The following is a 17201-nucleotide window of genomic DNA, read 5'->3' as shown; positions in this document are numbered from 1 at the left end:
TTTTGATCGTTCTGAAGATTTTTTTTTTCTGAAAAAAAAATGGAAAGTATATTTTTAAATTATGGTTGTGAAAGACTAATTGTCGAGCCATCTATCTGCTGCTAACGGCACTCGACAACGACTACCTGTGACTGCCAAAGTGGTGTGTGTGTGATCGGGGTGGTGGTGGTTGCGTGACACGGGTGTTGGTGATGGGCTTGGGGTGCGGATAGGGCTATGCTTACACGGTGCTGGGTAAAGTGGGATCGCGTTGGGTGAAGGGATTGGGACCGATGCTGTTGACAGATCCGCGCTGACATCATCACAAGACGCCGTTGAGAGGTGGAGACAATTTAAACAATGCTTAGCGCCGATGCGGGAATTCTGACTTAACTGCTGTTAGCATATCGGTAGCAAGCTGTTGCTGTCAGCTGCAAATAAACCATCTTTGAACCACCACTCGAGCGTGTTTCTTTGTGGAATTGCTCCGGCAGCCCAGCGTTGCCGAGAGTAATTTTTTAGTTCTATAACATTCCCATTAGATGAGTAATTTTACAGAAAATTGTAAATAGAATTTTATTTTTAATACCAAAATAATGTTATGTCTAGACTTTGCTTATCTGTGTAACTCTGAAAAAATGTTTAATTTCCTCTTTTTTCTTTTTAGTTCCTGATGTGAGTCGAAATGGAGATCCATTTGTAGCAAGCTCAATTGTTGAAGCTATTGCTACTGTTGACAGAGCAATAAACTCCACACGCACACATCTGTTTGATAGGTATTGTATATATAATTGGAAAGATTTGTTTACATCATAATAATATATTGGTTGTCTCTTAATTACTTGATTATTTTAGTTGATCTTGACTTGGCATCGCAATATCCTAATTCTTATAATTATTTTAGTTGGGTTTTTATCAGTTTTCTATCCTTTCACAAATACATCAGTTAGGTATTTGTGTAATATAGTAGATGACAGTAGTCTCTTTTCCCATTGGGTGCTGGAACTTTCCTCCTTTATGTTTTCTGGGTATTTCCATTGGGTCATACCAATTGAAGGGGACGCCAGTTTAAAATGAAGGCTACTAAACATTGGAAATGAAAGTTACTGAAACTTAATATTATTCCTTGATGGCTTAACAAAAGATTCCTCTTAAACAGCTTTCAAATGCTAATTTTTAAAAAATCTTTTTTTTTATTGGCTTGCAGTACTGGATAATTACTTGAGGTATGTACTTGTTTAGAGATGTTTAATATAAGCATTATTATTAATTTTGAATAGCATTAGGATTAAAACTAGAGTTAAGTTAATCTTATGCTTCTAGACACTATGTTTATTTTTTGTCTTTTTCTTGTTAATTTATTAGTCGCCCTCGATCTCCAAATGATTTACTAGCTCTATTTCGATACCCAAGAGATCCTTACACTATTGAACAAGCAAGAGCTGGAGAAATATTTGAAAGGACACTACAACTAATTCAGGAACACGTACAAGATGGTTTAATGGTTGACCTTAATGGAACAAGTGAGTCAGTGGTGAAATGTAAAATTTGTTACTACCGGTTCTGTGGGCGTGACTTTGTGGGGGAGGGGGAATGTGACTGGGTAGGCGTGGCCAACTTTTTTTTTTTAACTTTTAAAACCATTTTTTCTACAACCTCTTCGGCTGAAGAGGTTGTAAAAAAAATGCTTTTAAAAGCCTCTGCCGATCAGGCAACTCAGCTGGGATTGTCAGAGCATTTTTTCTACAAGCCTCTTACGATCCCAGCTGAGCCGCGTGATCATCAGAGGCTTTTTTTTTTACTTTTAAAAACATTTTTTCGGCCGAAGTGGTTGTAGAAAAAATGCTTTTAATTTTTTTTTAAAAAGCCTCTGATGATTGTTCGACTCAGCTGGGCATAGGAGGGGGAGGCAGGGATTTTTGCTACCGGTTCTCTGAACCACCCGCCTCCATCGCTACTGGATTGGGTGATCCGGTCCAAACCAGGAGCATTTCACCGGGAGTTTTTCTTTTGCATACTGTAAGAGTGCATGGCATGAGGTCAGAGTATTTAACCTCTTATCACCTCTCTTCTCCTGAATTGTTGCTTCTCTATTGTGAATGTATATACAAGGTTTGATTTCCTGTGATCAGAGCCAGATTTCAATATATTCTGTGGCACATACCCATTGTGTGACAATGGGTATGTGTGTAATTTAATGTTCTACTGAATGAGAGAAATATGTTATCCAGCAGTGCTTTTTCCATAAAATTCTGCCATCAAATGCGCAGTCGCAAGGGAATGGGATACATGATTTTGCATAAGCAACTTTTTCCTTTTCCATTCTTGTCTCTTCTCATTTTTGTATCTGATGAGATTACTGTGTCATCTTTAACTTTTTGTAACATTTCCAATCTCCTCAGTTGCATCTGCCAAATAACCATTTTCTGTTTCTTGTTCCATTGCATCTGCACCCTCTCTCTAATGCAAGGCAGCAGATCTTGAGTACAGAATTGTTCTGTAAAATAAGTAAAAGTCAAAATAGATTTCTAAAAACTGGAGTGAATCATAGATTTTCTTTGATTGAAACCACTGGGTAAAGTATAAAAAGAAGGGGCCAGCTGCTTTCAGTTTCCTTAAAACTGGGGGATTAAATTATAAATACCAGTGCAATCAGAAACACAAGGGACGTAAGAGGGGGGAGAGCAAGATGAAACTACAGAAAATAACCAGAAGCAAGGACTGTAGTCTTCAAGATTAGGTTCACACAATTGATAACGACGTTAATCTCAAATGAAAGAGAATAAATTGATCTTTCTTAAATCTGTCTTGCCATTTTATTGGGAAAGCCCAAATAAAAATAGGTGCTTTGGTATTTATAAAAGCAATATCAGTTTTTGTCTTGGTATTATGTACAAGCATCCAGTGTTTCAAAAACCAAGCCTTGCTATATGTCAGATAGAATCTCTAGGATGAGCCTAATTTGGATTTTTCCTGCTTAATTCTAGAAGCAGCAGAAGTTAAAATTCAAAAGCAATTATTTAGTCATTCTTCCATTATCTGGCTGTTATCTATACTTCTGAGATAAGTTGCAAAGAATTTGATTTAGACTAAAATGTTAGAGAAGTTAAATGAAAGGGGCTTAATAAACAGTCTAGTGCAGTGTTGGCGAAACTTTTCGGCACTGAGTGCCGAAACTGGGGCGCATGGGCGCGGGAGCACCAGAAACCAGAAGAGCAGTTCCCCAGCACACGTGTGTACACTGGGAAGCTGAGCTTCCGGTTTCCGACATGCGCATGCGTGCCAGTCACCTGGTCTTCCAGTTTCTGGCACACATGTGCGTGCGAAGAACAGCTGGCCAGAGTGCCTGTATGCTCCGGAACCTGGAAGAGCAACGGGCGACAGCTGGCGTGCCTGGAGAGATGGCTCTGCATGCTACTTCCAGCATGCGTGCCATAGGTTCGCCATCACGGGTCTAGTGTTATTAACCAGATTTAGCATGTGAAAAGAAGTATCTTTTGCTTAGCATATTTCTTGTGTTTTGACTGTTTCTACAACTTAAAACTTAACTCCAGATTCTAGATTAGAAAATGTGCAAGATTTGTGAGCATCTGCTTTGTCAATTTGGAACATCACCAGATTGAGTAGCGTAAGCTTCCCAAGGATGTCTGCAGCTGAACAGATCATTTGTGCAGCTATTCATCACATGGTTGCATATACAAATACCAAAGCCAAATTGTTAGAATATATTTGACTTGTTAAAATAAAATAAATGCATCTGTAGCGGCGTGATTTTTTTTTTAAAAAAATTATAAATTAATGCAATTTCCTTATTAAATAATCACTAACATTATTGATGTTAATGTGTACTAAAAGAAAATACACAAGTAATCCTGGTAAAAACTAATTTCAGGTTTAATACTGTTCATTTATTATCTCATGATAGCTAGATTTTAAATTCCTCTTCAGTCTTCATGATACCCATTATGCGTACCCAAGCACAATATAAGGAGCCTCATAGCAAGGTTTGCTTGGCAATAGGGTTATTAACTCCAGGCAGAAATCCTTTACATATAAGTAAAGTTGTGAATCAGTAAAGATCTCGCCTATTTTTACAAAGTGGGGGGTGGGTGGGGGGAGGCAGCATTCTTTCTAGGAGTTTTTAAATTTGCAACATTTCCTAACACATTCTTCCAGTAATTTACTTAACAGTCAAGAAATTAATCTTTGCTGCAAAAATATTTTGAATCCCTTCTTTCTGGTCAATTTCATATCATTTTTTGAACAGTCTTAGCAGAGTAGCAATTTAGTAGGGCACCGTTTTCACTTTGACTGTCAGCTCGTTAAAGAATTTTGATTGATCTGCCATAGTCTTTGAACCAATAAAGTAATGCCTTTCGGGAAATCATCGGCAGTAGAAATTAAACTTCAGCATTTTCATACTGGCTTCCAAACTTAACTTACACACCAATTTTTTTATTTATTTTTCTTCCTCATTTCCTGTTGTTGTAGAACTAAAAGACCTTAAAATACCGAAGGCCTGCTCAAGGTGATCTCTAGCCAGTCATTCCTGTCTGCTTAATAAACTGGTTAAAATGGCATGCCCTTCGTATTTGAGGTTTTTTTCACTACTTTTAATAGCATTTCTTGATTGATTTGATTTTTATCCTGCCTTTATTACTTTATAAGTAACTTATTTTTCTCTCTCGTATCTGTTTCAGGCTATCACTATAATGATCTGGTATCTCCGCAGTACTTGAATCTGATCGCTAACCTGTCAGGCTGCACTGCCCATAGGCGTGTGAATAACTGTTCAGACATGTGCTACCATCAGAAATACCGAACGCACGATGGCACATGCAATAATCTTCAGCATCCAATGTGGGGAGCCTCTCTAACGGCCTTTGAACGAATGCTGAAATCAGTCTATGAAAATGGTTTTAATTTGCCGAGGGGCATCGGACCTAATCGAAATTACAATGGATATACGCTCCCAATGCCACGTTTGGTATCAACTACATTAATAGGGACTGAAACAATAACTCCAGACGACCAGTTCAGTCATATGCTAATGCAGTGGGGCCAATTCCTGGATCATGACCTGGACTCCACGGTGGCTGCCCTAAGCGAAGCCAGATTTTCAGACGGTCAGCATTGCAGTTCAGTTTGTACCAATGACCCTCCGTGTTTCTCTATCATGATCCCACCTAATGATCCTCGGGTCAGAAATGGAGCACGGTGCATGTTTTTTGTACGTTCCAGTCCCGTGTGTGGAAGTGGCATGACCTCCCTTCTCATGAACTCCGTCTACCCACGCGAGCAGATCAATCAGTTGACCTCATACATTGATGCATCCAATGTATACGGCAGTTCAGAGCACGAAGCGCAAGAGGTCAGGGACTTGGCAAGCCACAGGGGCCTCCTGAGGCAGGGTATTGTGCAGAGATCCGGAAAACCTCTCCTTCCATTTGCAACTGGCCCTCCAACAGAGTGTATGAGGGATGAGAACGAGAGCCCAATTCCCTGCTTCTTAGCTGGAGACCATAGAGCCAATGAACAGCTGGGACTCACCAGTATGCACACACTGTGGTTTCGGGAACACAACAGGATTGCTACTGAATTACTGAAGCTGAACCCACACTGGGATGGCGATACAATATATCACGAAACACGTAAAATTGTTGGTGCAGAGATGCAGCATATAACCTACAGCCACTGGCTGCCGAAAATCCTGGGAGTGGTAGGCTTGAAGATGCTCGGTGAATATAAAGGTTATGATCCCAATGTTAATTCTGGCATAGCAAATGAATTTGCAACTGCAGCTTTTAGGTTTGGACACACTTTGATCAACCCCATCCTCTATCGGTTGGACGAGAATTTCGAAACTATTCCGCAGGGCCACATCTCTCTCCATAAAGCTTTCTTTTCCCCATTCCGGATTGTAAACGAAGGAGGCATCGATCCACTCCTTCGAGGGTTATTTGGCACTGCTGGTAAGATGCGGGTGACTTCTCAGTTGTTGAACACTGAACTGACGGAGAGACTGTTCTCCATGGCACGAGCAGTAGCTCTAGATTTGGCTGCGATGAATATTCAGAGAGGGAGAGATCATGGAATCCCACCATACCATGAATTTAGAGTTTACTGTAATCAGTCTTCCACACACACATTTGAAGATCTAAAAAATGAAATAAAGAATCCTGAAATCAGAGAAAAACTCAAACGGTAAGCTCCCAATGTCAATGCCATTTCTATTGGTAAGTTATTGAGGTGTTCTAACAGAAAGGAAAAGCTATTCATGCCAGAACTGTATGATGTATACGTGAAACTTCCCATATATTGGTTTCATACATGTATTTCAGAAGGAGATCTAAATTCATTTTTTATTATATTGGGTTCTCATGTACAAATAGTCCTTGACTTATGACCACAACTGAGCCCAAAATTTCCATTGTTAAGCAGATCAGTGCAGTTGTTAAGTTAGTAGCAGAGTTGTTACGTGAATCAGACTTCCCTACTGATTTTGCTTGTCAGAAGGTCACAAAAGATGACCACATGATCCTTGGATACTGCAATTATCATAAATACATGCTAGTTCCAAGAGGCCGAATTTTGATCACGTGACCATGGGGATGTCACAACAGTTGTAAGTGTGAAAATCAGTCATAAGTTACTTTTTTCAGTACCATGGTAATGTCAGTCACTAAATGAATGGTTGTAAATCAAGGACTACCTGTACTATAAAAGCGAGAGATAACTTCTCTGCTTTCTGAGCTGCATTGTTTACCAGATTGGTAAACAATGCAGCGTTTGAGATTGGTTATTACTTATAAAGCCTTACATTCTTTGCAGGATTGTCTGTTTTCTGTAGTATTTGCCTGTCCTATATAAGACAGACTTGATCCCAGTAATTACCATCTTTTTGGACTATAAGATGCACTGGACTATAAGGCGCACCTAAATTTACAGAAGGAAAACAAGAAACAATAATTTTTTGCTTCTGTGCGTTGCATTTTCGCCCTCCCAGGCCCACAGAAGCACTCTGCAGTGTCCACACGGGCCGTTTTTTGCCAAAAATTTGCTTCGGGGGCCCAGGGAGGGTGAAAACGCATTTCGTGGAGGGCTTGGGAGCTCAAAAATGGGTCTGTTTTTGGCAAAAACGAGCCATGAGGAGCACTGCAGAGTGCTTCTGGGGGCCTGGGAGGGCAAAAATGTGACACACTGAAGGCTTGGGAGCCCAAAAATGCTTGTATTCAGTCTATAAGATGCACCCACTTTTAGGGGGGGAGGGGAAGGTGCATCTTATACTCCGAAAAATCTGGTAAACACGTCACCTAGAGCAGTGGTTCTCAACCTTCCTAATGCTGTGACCTTTTAATACAGTTCCTCATGTTGTGGTGACCCCCAACCATAAAATTATTCCTAAAACCATTGAAAATATGTGTTTTCCGATGGTTTTAGGCGACCCCTGTGAAAGAGTCATTCGACCCCCAAAGGGGTCGCGACCCACAGGTTGAGAACCACTGACCTAGAGGGACCCAGGGAGCAGGTCTGCAATGTCCGTCCCCTGAACAGCATCCCTATCCAGAGATTAGTTTGATCTCCAGCCAGCTCTTCTTCAAGTTAACATTAAAAACATGGCTCTTTCCTCAGGCCTTGGGTAGCATGTCTGGTGTATCCCTCTAGGTTGGGGGTGATGTGGGGAGGTGGGATTGCTAATTTCACTGTTCCCTTGGACAATTTTCCTTCTTATATAACGTTTTTCCTGTATGGAGTTTAATGAAGCTATTCAGAGTCCTTTTGGGAGTTGGGTGGTCTAGAAATTGGACAGATAAATAAGTAAACTGTGCAATTCCTGAAGAAGAGGCTGCATTGCTGGTCTCCTCCCCCATCATCCCAGCATCTCCTTGACCTTTCTAAGGGATCTAGGAAATATTAACATTTGCAATTGGAGGGCCTATGAATACAAATATCTCTGTCCGCAAGCTGTCAGCTTTCTTTCAGAAGGCTGAATACAAACATTTTAAGTCGGCCAGAAATCCATGAAGTTATGTTAAGTAGAATTTATTACAGAACAGCTAAGAAGTCATGATGAAAAAATTCTAATAACTGCCACATGTCCAGTGCAAGTGTGGTTCATATAAAGAATGGTCAAATTCCTTGAGCCTGTTTCTCCTCCTCCTCCTCCTCCTCCTCTCTGTGCATAGGATTATGTGACATTTATCTTATTTAAACATCTCTGAGACGAAGAATCTCTTCCCTTTTGGAGATAACTGTTTTTTTCGTTTTGGTAACAACAACATCTAGATCAGGGTCTCCAACCTTGGCCAAGACATGTGGACTCCAACTCCCAGAATTCCCCAGCCATGGGAGTTGAAGTCCACATGTCTTAAAGTGGCCAAGGTTGGAGACCGCTGGTCTAGACATCCAGTTGTTTACTTTTAACCATGTAAGAACTAAATTTCACATAAGCTTTCATACAACAAATGTTTACCCTTAAATTAAGGGACTTAATTCATGGTCAATGGTAGATGTAGATAATCAACTCATTCTTCATTGTAACTCTTTTCTCTAGTTTTCATAATTATTCCCTGGATTTGAAGGAATTCAGTTTTTATGCCAAAGTAGAGTATTTTTTTTGTTACTTATTGCCTTATACATGACAATAAATCAATACACATCCATATATTATTATAAAATCATTTTTGAAAGTTGAAAAGAAATCAGACTAGTTCCTGACATTCTAAATGGAAAACAGTATACACTTCATAGTGTGTTCACTTTTGGATGGCTATGTAGTATACAAGCTTTACATATGAAGAATGGTAATACACAGATTTTGCCAGATGTTTTCCTGGATGAAGTAAGCTACCTACAGAGAAAGTTCCTTGAACCAACCAAAGTTTATTATGTTGGAATTATGAACCATGTTTTGGAAATCAGCTTATACTGTATAAGATTGATTGTTCTTTACCTTTTTAAAAACAGTTTTAAAAAGCTAGAGGGTATACTATTTTTTTTCTACCAGTATGCAGTTAGTCTCTTTCTTTGAAGACAGTTGCATTCTACACAGGTTCAAATATAGTCTTTCTGTAAATATGTGCAGAAAACACTGACTGCTTGTTTTGAACTTTGTAGATTCAAAACTAAATCTAGTGACCACTGTTTCAAATTAACACATAGTAAACGTGGCAAGTAAAAATTGAGCAAAAAGATATAACAAATCCAAAATAATATCTTTTAGTTGTAGATTTTAAAATTCAATATAACACTGAATTCATACTTTGGGTCATCTGCAATCATTTATTTTTCTCGTATAGATTATATGGTTCACCACTGAACATAGATTTATTTCCTGCTCTTATACTAGAAGATCTAGTTCCTGGAAGCAGGTTGGGACCTACACTGATGTGTCTCTTGAGCACACAGTTTAAACGTCTCCGAGATGGAGACAGGTAAGTTTGGTATAAAAGTAGTCATACTACACTTCGAAGAGTTCCAGTCAGAAGTTAATAACCTAGAACCAAACATACAGCAACAGTGAGCAATCCTTCCCTTTGCAACTCACTCTATCATTTGTGAAGGGCCATTTCTTCACAAGTATGCCACAGGAATCAGCAGCAGAGAAGGTTTAATATTTAGAAGTATATACTTTACCATGTGAAGTGAATAGCAATAGCAGTAGAAGTAGCACTTTGACTTATATAACACTCTATAAGCACTCTATAAGCTGTTTACAGAGTCAACCTATTGCCCCCCTGAATCCTCATTTAACTGACCTCGGCAGGATGGAAGGCTGACTCAAACTTGAGCCGGTCAGGATTGAACTCCTGGCAATGAGCAGAATTAGCCTGCAATACTGCATTCTAACCATGTGCCACCACACTGTGTGTGCAGGATTTAGGATTACATGGAAGCTTTTGCATGCAAAGCTCTTCTTGTCAAGGATACCTTGTTGCATGCCATTATATTGTCATTATGGACATTGATGCTTTGCTGCTTGAAAGCATGATAGAAGGCATAGTGAGGCTTTGCAGCTCATTTGAGTTATCGATGATGTGTTTAGATTTATTCAGATAATGCCAAAAAGCATGTCTCAACTAGAAATATAGATATGTTTTTAAAAATAATTTAGAATACTTTTTCAAGAACTATCAGAAACAGTAATGACATAGAGAAAAAGGCAGTATAATGAGCAATTCTGCCATTAAATATAACCATACTTTAAATCGTCTGTTAATGTGAATATATTCAATCCTTTTCTTAGTACTGAATCCTTTTCTGTTACCCTGGATACTGACTAAGAATTTATTCTTACTTCATGTGAGACAACAGGTTATGGTATGAGAACCCAGGTGTGTTTACTCCAGCTCAGTTGACTCAGATCAAGCAGTCGTCCCTTGCAAGGGTTCTCTGTGACAATGGGGACAACATAACCAGAGTGCAACGTGACGTTTTTAGAGTGGCCGAGTTCCCACATGGTTATGGAAGCTGTGCTGAAGTTCCTAAAGTGGATCTCAGGATGTGGCAAGACTGCTGTGAAGGTATAGCGATATATATTCCACCGCTCCCTCTTTTTTTTCTTCTTTGAAAAAGCAAGACTTACAGGTTTCAAATAAAACAACATCGTGAAATGCAGGAAGTCCTCGACTTACGACAGTTTATTTAGTGACCGTTCCAAGTTACAACAGCACTGAAAAAAGTGACTTATGATCGTTTTTCACACGACCATTGCAGTATCCTCATGGTCAAAATTCAGATGCTTGGCAACTGACCCATGCAGTATTTATGACAGTTGCAGTGTCCTGGTGGTCACGTGATCCCATTTTATGACCTTTTGACAGGCAATGTCAATGGGGAAGCCAGATTCACTTAACAGCCGTGTTACTAACTTAACTGCAGTGATTCACTTAACAACTGTGGCAAGAAAAGTTGTAAAGTGGGGCAAAATTCACTTAACAAAGGTCTTGCTTAGCAACAGAAATTTTGGGCTCAATTGTCGTAAGTTGAGGACTACTTGTACTTAACAGCCTGTGTAGGCAAGTCTGATAAAGTTAGTTATAAAATAGTTCTTCCCATTAACTGTCAGGCTTCTATTCTCCACGCACAGATCTAATTGAACATGCTTGTCTTAGAGGAAAACTGATTTCGCATCTCCCTTGAAGGTTCCTTGGAGACCTCCTGGGTGATGTATTATAATCCCTATGTAAACCACTCACTGTATGATGTAGATGTTTTCTAGGCGTTGCATGAGCTGCCCATATTTTGTAAACAACACCATTTCTTTCTGAGGCAACATGTTAGTTCCCATCGTCTTGTTGTTTAGGCTTCAGCAAGTTTACATTTCTGAGATAGAAATGTCTAGGACATGGCAGAGTGTATCAGCCAAACCTAGTAACACATACCTCAAATAATCTGGCAGGAGTTGTATGGAATTAGGTCCTTGACCTGGCAGCTAACTTCTCAAATAAAAAACTTTAAAAGCCTTTATCTTTAAGAATTTAGAGGGCAACCAGTGAGGAGTATTGAATAGAGATAGGAGAGTAGGCTATGGCTACTTGTTAACAGACGAATGACGTTCTTGATCCAAAAAATGATAGTTAATATGCACAGAAATTGTCCTATTTTCTGCGTCTCTGGTTTCTGAGGTAGAAGAGACTTTAAATCCCATGTGATTCCACAACTTCTCAACATTTCTCAGGAGCCTCATTTCCTAAAAAAAAATTGACCAATGTTGTTGTTTACTTCATCTTTAGCAAGCGTTCCCTATAATTATGGGGGTGGTATGTTTTGATGTTCCCTGGGTGGGATAAAGTTATGGGAAATGTAGCAGAATCATAGCATAGGTAGCATAGCCCCCCCCACACACACTCTTTTGAACAAGGTCTGAATTAGAAGAGGTGTGAACTCAGTTTAAAAAGCAGCCAGGTTCCTTGAACTGGGAAAGTTTTAGAGTGTTTTAAATTTGCTAGTTGGATCTGTCTCTGGTGGCTTTGGTTTGTTCTTTAGCAATCGGTAAAAATTATTCACCATTATAAGATGAAGCAAATACAGTCCAATGTACAGCTAGCTGTTGTGTAATGGCCAGCACTTGGTTTGAAAGTGTGTATGTGTATCTATAGCTATGACTATCCAATACTTATATTTCTTTACCCTATTGGAACAATAAATTTGTGATGAAGATTGTTATCTAGATTATTTGTGTGTGGAAATATACTACAATACAAATTTCTGTGAACAAGCACTTCTTAGTTCGGTATAATTCAAATTCCCCAGTTTATTCAGTTATTCTGTATTTATGCTTGTGTTTGTAAAGTAGACGATATCTGTTTTTATTATTTCCTGTTTCTTTACTCTTAAATATTTTTCCAGGTTCAGTATTAAAGTATGATTTTTTTTAAAAAAAAAATATTTTGTCTTTGGAACATTTAAGCAAGTGCCAGCCTAATCATAACAACACAGAGACAAACACACACAGCAACTTTTCTTCTGCATAATAATAAAACCAGAAAATGGTCTATTTCATTGTGTGATAGTTCGTTAGCATTTCCAGCGTTGTCTTATTTTTTGTCTGTGACCCCTGACAAGTACTCTGTGTCTTCCGCTCAACATCAAGGATGTCTAACTAGGTAGCCTGCTTTCATGTCACAAACCTACCTAGTTAGATCCTTCTAACATCCTTGACATTTGTTCAGACATCTGACTACCCAGAACAGTGCTGTCAGTGGAACATTTTGATGAACAAACCTAGTAAGAGATAAAAAAAAATTCTCATAAAATGCCATTTCATCATCAAGTAGGAAATTTAGCACAGAAAACCTCTCAGTATCGCTAAGATGGGACTGTGAAACCTTACTTTCAGATGTTTTACAACATTTTTATTGGGTTAGGAATATTTATTTTTGGTGAGTCGGGGCAGTTTAGAGCATTATGCTCCAAGCCTCTCCCAGGCATTTCAAAAGGAGATGGGTGACAAATAAATTTAAAAAAACCTGAAGATATTAATTTATACCTTCAATTCTGCCCCACTCATGCCTTCATAAGAGAGGTACAATAAACTATAACAGAATTTATTAGGATTAAATTTAGCTTCTGAATTGAGTAAGGCTGTGAAGAAGGTGGAGAAGAATGCTGTTTTGCAGAGCTTCACAAAGACTGGGCTGAACAGAGCTTTGGGAAAGTGACCAGAAGGAGGTTGTTTAACACCTTTTCCTGCAGCATTTGCCAAAGCAAGCAAACTTCCTAATTTCTAGACATGCTGGGATACAACACCACTGCCCTGTTGGGCTCTTGACCTTTATGCAATAGCACTAGCAATTAGAGTTACATACCACTCCACAGTGCTTTACAGCCCTCTCTAAGCGGTTTACAGAGTCAGCATGTTGCCCCCAACAATCTGACTCCTCATTTTACTGACCTTGGAAGGTTGGAAAACTGAGTCAGCCTTGAGCTGCTCAGGATCGAACTCCTGGCAGTGGAGTGCAGAGTTAGCCTGAAATACTGCATTCTATTCACTGCGCCACCATAGCTCATTATGCATCCCATCATCATATTCTGGTCCTGATCCCTTGATTTCCCTGCTTCTTGTGACTCAGACAATATCAAATTCTGTCTACCCCATCAGCAAATTGATAAATGTACTCCATATTTCATATTGACCACCTCAGCAGGGTCATACCAGTATTAAACAGCACTGGGGACAGAATGGTTTCCTGTGGAACCATATTTCTATGGAGATTCTCAATCATCCAGGCCATAGTTGTCCCAAAGATAAACGGATTTTCTTGATTTCTTTTCCTTGAAAACATTTTGCTCCCCATCCAAGAAGCTTCTTCAGTCCTCATCTTGGATGAGAAATGAAACATTTTCAAGGAGAAAAGCAAGAAAGACCAGTTGCCTTTGGAAAAAGCACCTTTGGGACTGTGGAATTATAATTGCAATAAGGATGAAGAAAGTGACATCCAATCCTATCTTTAGAACACATTCTCATTAGTAAAAGTTGAGCATTATACTACAGTGCCTTCAACGTAAAAAGTTGCTGCAGAAAGGGCAATAGTATCAAAAGCCATTGAAGAGAAAGTTGCAATTGCCATATTTCTCTTCCTATAAATGTCATTGGTCCTATAAAAGGCAATCCAAGATGATTGCGTTCAGGAGCCATGCCTGAACCAATAGTGCAATGTGTCCATTTCTTCCAAGATCTTACTGGCCATCCTTATCAGAATAGTAGCAATTAAATTATAGTTATTAATATCAAAGGGAGCCAGAAAATGTTTTGTAAAGTATCCTATGCTATCATCTTCTACAAGCTGTCTAACATCTATTCCTCATTCAACAATGCATTTACTGTACTCTGAATCCATAATTTCCTTCCTTGCTTGCTTGCTTTCTAGCATTAGTAAGTAGTTTGGCTTGCAAAGCTATAAAAAGAAATGCAATATATATTATCTAGACTAGTTGATTACATCTATTCATGGTAGATTCTTCTTAAAGATGCATGAATCTTTATTATTTTCACTGAAATAATAGAAAGAATATGTTTTAATTTTCTAATACAATACTTTCTATTGTGGAAGGAACATTATTTATTCACGTCTTAACGAAGTTTAGGATCTTCTGTTTAATTTCAGACTGCAGAACTAGAGGACAATTCAATGCATTTTCTTACCACTTCCGAGGAAGGCGCGCTCTTGATTATAGTTTTCGGGAAGATAAGCCTTCAAAATACCTAAAAATTCCAAGAGCATCAAGGTACATATCACAGTTTTGTTTACTTGTTACTATTAACATTTATTGTACTGCTTAGGATTTAGTTGCCTGGAGCATAGAACCCAAAACATTCCAGCAAGTGTTTTTTAATGCGATCTATGTCTATGATTTCATTTCGATCAACTTGATCCCCTTCCCCCCATGTCAATTATGGGGAAATGTCTATAGCTTGCCAACCTGTTCAATAAGTCAAAAAATACTTCAGAACCAATTCCTAGTTAGGTGCAATATTACAACAAATTTTCAAGATTCCAATGAAAAATTCCAGGAAGTAATTTTAAAAACTGCATACAGCCCTTTTAGAAAAAGGGTGAATAGAGGTTGTGGCTGCATTTTAGAATCTCCTTTTCTGGCATTCATGACTCTAATTTTAAAACTCCACAAAATTAAAAAGCATGATTGGGCTATTATTTATTTCACAATGCACAAATAAGGTTTGCTTTCCAACTACAGCACAGGCTACGATTCTGTTAATTATTCACTTAGTATTAATTTGAATCCATTTAGGATTAGGGCCAGATTTGGATTAAGCAATCTAGGGTTAACTTGTCATTTTTCTTGATTAGGCTCAACACATCAAGTCCAGTAGGAGTTGTGATCTTGTGACTCCGCCATTATGTGGAAGGGGTTATGGATGTCATTATCCACACAGGGTCATGACCTGGTGATGGCTGCATCACATGGGGTTCTTTACTTTGATGACATCACTGATTGCATTGCACTGATGTCAGAAGCACCGCGGTGCTTCCGGGTTGAAAGGATTAGCAGGTGACATCACCATTGCCTGGGGGACACCCAGTTGGGGGTTCCTTTCATGTCTCCAGTAGGAGTTGGAGCGAAGGACAGGAGCTCGCCTCGTTCCATGGCAGGACTCGGGTCTCAAATGCAGGCCAATCCAGCATTCCAACAACGCAAACTATGTGCTCTCACATCACTGATTGAACAAATAGTTAAGGTATTTCAAAGTTAGTATACAGGTAGTCCTCAATTTATTATCACAAAGCTCAAAATTTCCATTGCTAAGCAAGAGTTGTTAAATGGGTTTTGCACCCATTTATAAGCTTTCTTGCCACAATTGTTAAGTGAATCACTGCAGTTGTTAAGTTAGTAAAATTCAACATGGCATTAACAGATTTCTTGCAACCCAGCTTCCTAACTCTATGCCCCAGGCTTAGAGTTCTTCATCATTTCTAAATTTATTCCAAAAAACATCAGAATTCTCCAGAAGAGATTTTGAGATTGCCAGCAAACATATAATAAAAGAAAAGGACAAGGCCATTTGAACTGGATAGAAAGCACTGGTTTTTTAGACTGGTAAAAGTCTCTTCTCAGGAAGTATTTTATCCGGCCCAATGGGGGTCTATTTCAGGGATGGAGTCTCAGAAGCAGTGAGCTCTTCTAGATTCAACAGTATTCCAAGACAAAATACTTGAGTTCATTCTGATAATTTAAAGAGCTTTGATGTACTTCATTAATCCTGATTAAGAAAGTAGTCATAATTTCATGAACAAGTACAATTTACATAGTTTAAATCACTGAACCTGGATAGCTCAGCAGACTAATGCATTGCAATTTAACTCCAGCTGTCTGCAATTAGTAAGTTCGAATCTTGCCAGACTCAAGGTTGACTCAGCCTTCCATCCTTTCTAAGGTAGGTAAATTGAGGACCCAGTTTGTGGGGGCAATAAGCTGACTTTGTAAAAATATACAAAAGTATGAAGGCTATTGCTTAATGCATTGTAAGCTGCCCTGAGTCTCTGGAAAAGGGCGGCATATAAATCAAATTAAAAAAAAAACTGCAACTTCTGTTGCAGTGAGTTAAACTATGCTTGTATTTAAATTTAAACATTAAACATCTTTAAACATTAACGATAGCCTGTTTGACAACAAGCTAGACAATCAGATTTGTTGAAATCAATGATGCAACTTCTGCGCAATATCTAACTTATTTTTCTTCTTGTTCCAGCTTTACAAGAGGGAATACATTCTTTAACAGCACTACTTCATCCTTTGATGAGCACAAGAAAGCACCCATAATGAATGATTTCAAAGAATTTGTTGGAGATATGCAAAAAACAATTACAGACCTCAGAAAACAGGTGAGTGCGAAAGGTTCTTCAAATAACATTAAACACTAAAATATTTTTGCAGTCAATTTAAGAGTTGAAGAGATACTCCAGACAGAGTAGGAGGGTGGCAACTTTCACTTATTCCCCATGCCACCAAAACGTGCTTTGGGAAATTTGTGGACACATTATGGATCCTTAAAGGTGGTGGCAAGGACTGTAGAATTGTGGAAAATCAGTAGAAATGTCTGTTATATCACCATCTCTTCATGAACGAATTTTGATTATAATTTTCATGCTTTAGGAAAACATATTTGTGTAATAGACAATTGCTTAATGTTTTCATTCAAGCAAGGTATTATTTTGAAATGTGCTGAGGTCAGATATTATCCTGGATTAGGATTTGGG

General features: G+C 38.7%; 1 protein-coding gene across 1 annotated transcript in view; it reads left to right on the top strand.

Annotated features, from left to right (window-relative positions):
- The window catches only part of PXDN (peroxidasin), an 87550-nt gene that overhangs the window by 66672 nt on the left and 3677 nt on the right, over window positions 1-17201 (top strand). The window contains exons 15-21 of the mRNA XM_070955067.1: window positions 647-755; window positions 1345-1502; window positions 4680-6183; window positions 9279-9413; window positions 10294-10502; window positions 14589-14709; window positions 16694-16826. Coding sequence (XP_070811168.1) covers window positions 647-755; window positions 1345-1502; window positions 4680-6183; window positions 9279-9413; window positions 10294-10502; window positions 14589-14709; window positions 16694-16826 — 2369 coding nt within the window. The remainder of the gene's footprint in view (window positions 1-646; window positions 756-1344; window positions 1503-4679; window positions 6184-9278; window positions 9414-10293; window positions 10503-14588; window positions 14710-16693; window positions 16827-17201) is intronic.

This window comes from Pituophis catenifer, unplaced genomic scaffold (genome assembly GCF_029215685.1).
Source record: "Pituophis catenifer annectens isolate HBS135680 unplaced genomic scaffold, rPitCat1.0.hap2 SCAF_1, whole genome shotgun sequence".
NCBI classification, from domain to species: Eukaryota; Metazoa; Chordata; class Lepidosauria; order Squamata; family Colubridae; genus Pituophis; species Pituophis catenifer.
The sequence above is the reverse complement of the archived record's forward strand: the minus strand, read 5'-3'. Positions and strand labels throughout refer to the sequence as shown.